Source organism: Corapipo altera, unplaced genomic scaffold (genome assembly GCF_003945725.1).
Source record: "Corapipo altera isolate COAL_440 unplaced genomic scaffold, ASM394572v1 50, whole genome shotgun sequence".
Lineage (NCBI taxonomy): Eukaryota > Metazoa > Chordata > Aves > Passeriformes > Pipridae > Corapipo > Corapipo altera.
Genome location: NW_020884889.1, coordinates 12,611,463 through 12,618,491, shown reverse-complemented (window position 1 = coordinate 12,618,491; position 7,029 = coordinate 12,611,463). Strand labels below are relative to the sequence as shown.

The window sequence follows — 7,029 nt, the reverse complement described above, 5'->3', positions numbered from 1 at the left end:
TAAACAATGGATGAACATCTACTTAAACAATGGATGAACATCTACTTAAACAATGGATGAACATCTACTTATCTGCTCTCCAAACCAGATTCAGAACACTGAGCTGTTCTAGTAACTTTTCCATTCTCCTCCTTTTCTTTTTTTTTTAATCACAGGAAACATCAACACCCAAAGACCACAAACACATTGCAAGAGACTGTTCACTTTAAGGCTGGGTTAGGAGTTCTCTCTATCCAACATTTTTTTATCCTTCTCTTTCTTAAACGGGAATATGGAAGCTGTATTAAAGAGGAATATATGCTTTTCAAGACTGTTCATGGAGTAAGTGCCTGATAATTTATCTTCCCAAAAGCTAGGGAAAGGGAGGAGGAAAAGAGACAGCAACAGTGAGACAAGAGCTGCCAACAGGCAGCTGCAGAGTCACATATTTACTAACTCTATATCACCCTTCAGGTTCCTAAATGCAACAGGTGAGGGATCCAGACTGAAATCTTGACCTCACTTGCAGCTGGCTCATTTGAAGAGTAACCCATGGGTCTCCCCTACAAACAACTAGAAGGTGAAGAAGCTCTGGACACCTCTCTGCTTTCCAGCACAAGGCTTCTACAATGCTTTCAAGGCTCTTCAGGAGAGGAGAGAATTTAGCACCCCTCAGATCAAAGATGAAATAGCAGGTTACCAGGTCTGCAGGTTCACCTTTGGTGAAGCTAGAGGACAAATTACATATTAAAAAATTGAAAACAATTAAAAAGCCACACAGCTGCATGACCTAATGTTTATTCCTACAGATTTGTAGCATTTAACACACAATAACCCTATCTTCTTTCAAACAGCTAACAAAAACACACAGGATAACAACTTATTTTGGGTGATAAAACCAGAAATACGTATGAAATTCCTAAGACATAGGCCTTCCACTTTTTCATTTATTTATTTATTTAAAATCTGCCATGACCTAACACATTGGAGAACCTGACTATGTGACTACACAAGATCTCTTGTCAACTCCTTAATTCAGAGATTAGGAGCAGCCACTGGGAATTTTCCTACACCTCAACGTGAGACTGTACCAGAAACACACACAGAATGATATCACACAACTGATTCTTCTTAGGAATCATAGTTCTGACAAAAACAATTAGAAATAATGTACTTTGAAAGGTTAGGAGCACTAACTTGCAGACATAAAAAGCCTCATGTTTCTGCCGTTTTCTTCAAGGCTGTCAGAATTAAGAGTGTCTTTTGTCTTCAACACTTGTGTAGACCAATGAATAGAGTATTTCAAATATTGCCCATCGAGGTATCTCCCCCAATTTTTTTTTAATTGGGACTTTTTGTTTGTTTTACAAGGAACTGCTGATGCAAAATTTAAAAGGAAATAAGAGTTTACAGGACGGACAAAGAGCAATAAAGTCAGGTTTTGTTAATTTTGGAAACACTGTTTGGTAACTTAATAGATGTGCTAAAGAATTGCCATTGTGTCCATTCTCAAGACACACGGCCCTAATTCAGGGACACTCAGGTTAATGGCAGCTATCAACTTAAATGGTCTTTGCATCAAGCCACTAATTAGTGGCCTGTCCCAATCCACTCCTTACAAACTCAGTACATTGGTAAAGAGAAGAAGGAGCAGCCTCCTGAACTCGCATAAAAGGGGACCAAACCCATACAAACGATAACCTGAAGAGCTACATCCACAAGGTTTTTCTCGTGTAGGTCCAGTACAAGTCATGTCTGGGTACACACAAGATTTGTACCCAAAGCTGTCCACATCCAAATGTGTGTACTTACTTTTCATGAACTTCAGAAGGATCTTTCGGGCAAGAGAAATGTCATATTCTGACAACTTGCTCTTAAACTGCACCTTTTACTTCAAACTCTTATCACTCTTTTCTGTTAAACATCCACTTCATCTCTTTCACTGATACTTCACATATGCAGGTGCACAGCCACATGTAAAAATAATGCCACTGGTACACTGAGGAAGTTACTGAATAGAAAATAGTTGGCTACACAGGAAAATATTGCCTGTGATTTACTCTTCTTTAACATATGAGATGTTCTTTGAAAAAAAAAAAAAAAAAAAAAAAAGAAAGAAAGAAATGATTTATTTTAGGGCACCAAAACTGAGATTAAAAAAATTTCAATTACAAAAAAAAGATGAAATTGAGATCAAAGCTACTGAAAGCCATAGGAAAATTGCACTATTTTTGCCTGTGGCAGGCACCTGCATATTGTGACTGGATGTTAATGGAGTTACTGTAATAAATAAAGAGCATTGGGCAAAATCAGTAACCACCCAAGTTTGTATTGGCATATGTGTTGTGGCTTAGACAAAAGTAAAACAACCCAAAATTTCACTGTAAATCATAAAAGTTGCTGTTAACCATAGCAGCAACAGAAACTTTAGATTTTAAATAAAAACTGAAAAAAGCCTGATTAAAAAACCCGATAGAGCACATCTCTGGCCTTTGCCTTCTCCTACTACAATTTTTAAGACAGAAATGCCTTCATCTTCACCAGTTGGTTTTGGAGGAGAAAAGAATGGCAAATTCCATTTTAAACAAGAATTAATTACAACGGGTACGACAAGGAATATTTTGTGGCTTAACTTACTGACTTATATATCAGATTACTTTTCCAATATGTTTATTTTCACCAGTAGTCTGACCAAGTTATTTGACTTTATCAGCAGCTTACACGACTTACTGTCATAACATACTATGATATATCAGATTAGTTCACTTATTTCATCTGCAGCTTTCATTCATAACTGATTGACCTGTAGAAAGCAAGCCTGCCCCAACACCAGACTTCAGCTATCTTTTAATCAAAACACAATGTTCATCTGTTAATCCAGGACAGTAATTTCTTATAAATTCTAGATCAGTTCTATTAGCTGTTTTATATATGCAACCCAACTACACATATATTTTTACAAGATAATCAGCAGAAATATTGCAGAATTATAGCAGATCGAGCTTGTTACATCAGAATTAATAACATTACACTAGTTATTTCCAACACTTCACAAAGCCACACCTAAAAAACAAACAGAACTTAACCACTCTTGAACAGCAATTAATTTGTCCTTTTAAACTGGGGGGCCTGGGGTGGTAAGGAAAAAATATCATGAGCATTCCTTCCTTCTAAATCAGATTTCCCAGAAATACACAGCCTTAAGAACCAAGAAGATACACAACTGATTTTCACCTGCTTAATGGGGGCCATTAGGCTGAGTCTGGAATCACTGACAGTTTTTTTTGGAAGGGGGTAAGGAAGGTGTTTTCAGATGTTTATTTTAAGTTTAAATGAGAAAGGGGTCTCTATAATAACAAACAATGAACACATTCTTATTCCAACTAAGAAAAGGAAAGCACTTTCCTTTAGTATGCTTGTAAAGACATCACAAAAATAAAACAACTGAGTTTAATGGGAAAGATACTGAAGTAATTGCCATCAAAATCACAGAAAGCCTCTGTAAAATGTAGGAAAATTCAAAGGAAAAAAATAGTACTTTTTAGGAATATGCTGTACTGTGCTTTGCAGTGCTAGACAGCTCAAAGGAATAAATACCTCCTCTTTTCATGTTTCTCTTTAAAAAGTGACCTCTAGCAGTAAAAAGAAAAAAAAAAGTTTTAAAACAGTGTTTGTCCTAGAACTTACAAAACACTTGAAATTAAAGCAAGATCACAATTAAATCTGAGTACTAGAAATAAAATGCCTGTACTTCAGTGATCTTGACACAATATTTCTACAACACTTCACACTGACTCAGAAAACAACTAATATAGAAGTTTGTCACCTCTCACTCCTGCAGAGTAATCCCTTTAGGTCAAGGCTTAGGTCATAACATTACAAGAATTAGGGCATATAATCCCACTAACCAGTAAATCTCTACAACTAGAAATGTTTTAATGAAAATCTACAAATATATACCACTATTTTTCTAAGAGAAACTCAGCTGAGGTTGTAGTTTGTTTGACAGCTGCTCAGGATTGATATTTATGGGATGATACACCATACTGGCAAAGAAATTCCAGGGGTCACTAACACTGTTTCTCTCAAAGAACTAACTGTTCTGGCATTCCCTCTTTTTCTAACTATACAAGGAGAGAAAGGAAAACATTACCTACAAATAGGGCATGCCACATTACCTAACAGTGCCCTAGGACCTGAACTAAAAATGAAAGCTCTCTTAGTCAACAGAAAGTTATTCTACTCCTTCAGGAAAGGTAAGAACTAAGTGGTACAAAATGCTCAGGTTGTGCTCCCCACAATTAAGTTGTGAGGGGCCCCAATGTCTTTTAAAACAAGCTTCAGGGAAACAACTGTCTTGAATATTTATATTTGAAGAAAAAATATTAATTACACCATATACAGATCTCCTGTCTTATTATTGCCAATAATTAAAACTTGATGTACTCTCAAAGAGCAAGAGAAAACAAATCACATATTTTGAAGAAAACATAAAAAACTTCAAGTATGTAAAATTACAGGATTTGCTACATATTTTCATTAAATTAGATGTGGCGGGTAGTCTCCGAAAAGTTTGAAAAATTACACAATTAAGATGCTTTTAAAAACAAAAATTCTGAAGTGTCACTATAAGGCAGAGTGCCAATTGGACTCTCAAAGTAACAGCTATGACAATGTAAGAGGCAAGCAGGGGATGTTACCCCACAATTTCAAGCCACTACTTTGCTTCTCTACTGGCATTCTAAATATTTATTTTCATTATCTAAAATACAAACATCACTTTGTTGTCTTCATAAAAACAAAAATATCATTTCACTGTATTCAAACAAGATGAGCCCACATAAAAAGTAACTTAATCAAAAACTTACTTAAGTTTCTCTTTTGATAAGTAATAATGTGCCCTTTAGGGAATGATACAAAGTATCTTTAAAATTTGCACTTATTTCCTCTTACAGGCTTATCTTAAAGGTCTCTGACACAGCTATTAGGAGGACTCATGAAAATACATTGAAGCCACAAAACACATGCAAGGTGTAAATATTGTTACTTGTTTTCCAGACGGCACTGATAAAGTTTCAACACCAGAGAATTCTACTTGTCAAGTCTTTGATAACTACACAGTGCTAGAAAATTGTATCAAACTTACATTTCCCTTAATAGTTGCCTTTAAAAATATATTTTAAAATATAATATCCTCCAGTCAGGAGTATTCTATTATTTGGTATTTTACTCCAGTGTTTTCTCCTTTCACACAGGGGGGTAGAAAATACTTCAGCTGAGCAGGTAGGTTTGATTTTCTCAAACCAAATCAACACAGTCATTTATTTTTAATATAACAACCAGACAACCTCCATGTCAGTATGGCTACAGAGACTCAACACTTCGCTGCACTGGGACAAACAGTCTAAGAGACACAGAGGAAAACTGTGGTTAAAGTTGGCAAAATCCGTTATTAAGATCAAAACAACACATCTGTAACTGATCTGAGGGTCTTGTGAGAATCTGTACAAATGAAAGGTTACTTTGAGCACATGAAGACTGTGCTGAAACATCAAGACCTAGTGAGGTGAACATTTTGTATCTCGGGTGCATCCTACCTGATCCACTGAACTGGCTGCTTCCTAGCGTAGTTGGTCTGGTTTTTCCACTATTAACAGGTGGGGAAAACATCTGCAAAACAAGAAAAAAATATGCATTTTAATCGGGTTTGAAAGTCTGTGATGAATTATTAATGTAAACTGAAAGAAAGGTTAATATGAAACCATTTCTGTTTTCTAATTTCTGCTTGAAAATAAACAGAATGCAAGATGCAGTTTAGACCCACAAAACCAATAAGTGAAGCACTCCTTGCAATTTATCAACACCATTGAAATCTCCCTTCTGCATGAACACGAACAACTTAAAAAATTAAAAGGACACCTACTACTAATATGACAATTTAAAATAGTTATATGTCTTAAATTTTGCTACTCAAATTATGTTTCTTACTGGTCTGCAAGTATAAAGTCACTGGATAAAGACAGCATTTAAGAAGCAGTAGTTTTCTGTTGTGTTTATAAATCAAGAACATTTTTGCAAATCTGTTAAAAGTATCACACAGAAAACATGATTTTCTAAGGTAAAACCATCAATGAATAAATTCTGTTATTTGTGGGCAATAAATTTTCTTTTGTTTAACCAAAAAAAAAAAAAAGAGCCAAAGCACCAGCGCCACACGCCAGCTTAACAAACGTTAATTATTAGATTATGCCATCACTGGGTCAGCCTGATTTTAACCAGTTAAACCAATTGACCCAGCTGGTATTACCGTATTAAATCTGGAAGTCTAGACATTACATCAAAGTTCAGGTGTCCAACTTGGCTGAGGCAGAGCCAGCCAAGCCCTGCACGCTGCTGCCCCTACTCCTCACTTCGCATGACCACGGAGAAGTCATGAGAAGACCTCGGAGAACATCCTACCGCACTGAAGTCCAGCAAGTCGCTCAGTTCCTTGTCAGTTCCTATAGCGGCCATCCTCTGCTGCTGGGAATTCATCTTCCTCCGCTGCTCCGATCACCTTCTAGGGCACAAGGAGAGAGGCACAGGCAGCACTTCCCCGCGGGAACCGGCCCGCGGCGAACGGGGGCCTCCGGTACCTGCGCCCCCGGGACGGGGCGGGGGCTCCCAGGGGAGCCTCGCTCGGCCGGGCGGGCTGACGGGATCGGCAGCTCCCCCGAACTAACCAACTCTCCTCAAGTTTCCTCAGGCTCCCTTTTCTCCTTCATTCCACTTCTCTCCCAGCCTCTACCGTGCCACGGTCACGCCGCAAAGCGAGGCCGCCGCCGCCGCCAGGAATTAGGTCCCCCCCAGGCAAGCGAAAGCAAACAAACAGCCGCGGCCCCGGCGAGGTCCGGAGAATTAGCGAGAGATTAAGTGACTCACTGTCCCCGCAACAATGGGGCTGACGAGCGGGGCCGGACGAGCCTCAGCAGAGCCATCTCCGCCCCGGCATTATCGCCCGCCGCCGGTGCCGGCTCCCCCTCTCCCCGCCCGCCCTCCCCTCCCCGGGGG

At 38.5% G+C, this 7,029-nt stretch overlaps 1 protein-coding gene across 9 annotated transcripts in view; it reads right to left on the bottom strand.

Moving 5' to 3' along the window:
* TCF12 (transcription factor 12) overlaps positions 1–7,029 on the bottom strand; it is a 163,020-nt gene that overhangs the window by 154,801 nt on the left and 1,190 nt on the right. For 6 of the 9 annotated variants that reach the window (XM_027644679.1, XM_027644682.1, XM_027644674.1 and 3 more), the window contains exons 2-3: positions 6,439–6,538; positions 5,577–5,649 (exon numbers count right to left, since the gene is read on the bottom strand). In XM_027644679.1, the coding sequence (XP_027500480.1) occupies positions 5,577–5,649; positions 6,439–6,513 (148 nt within the window). In that variant the 5' untranslated portion in view covers positions 6,514–6,538. Of the gene's footprint in view, positions 1–5,576; positions 5,650–6,438; positions 6,539–6,614; positions 7,011–7,029 lie in introns of those variants that run through there. The other 3 variants (XM_027644677.1, XM_027644675.1, XM_027644676.1) reach the window with 3 other exon arrangements.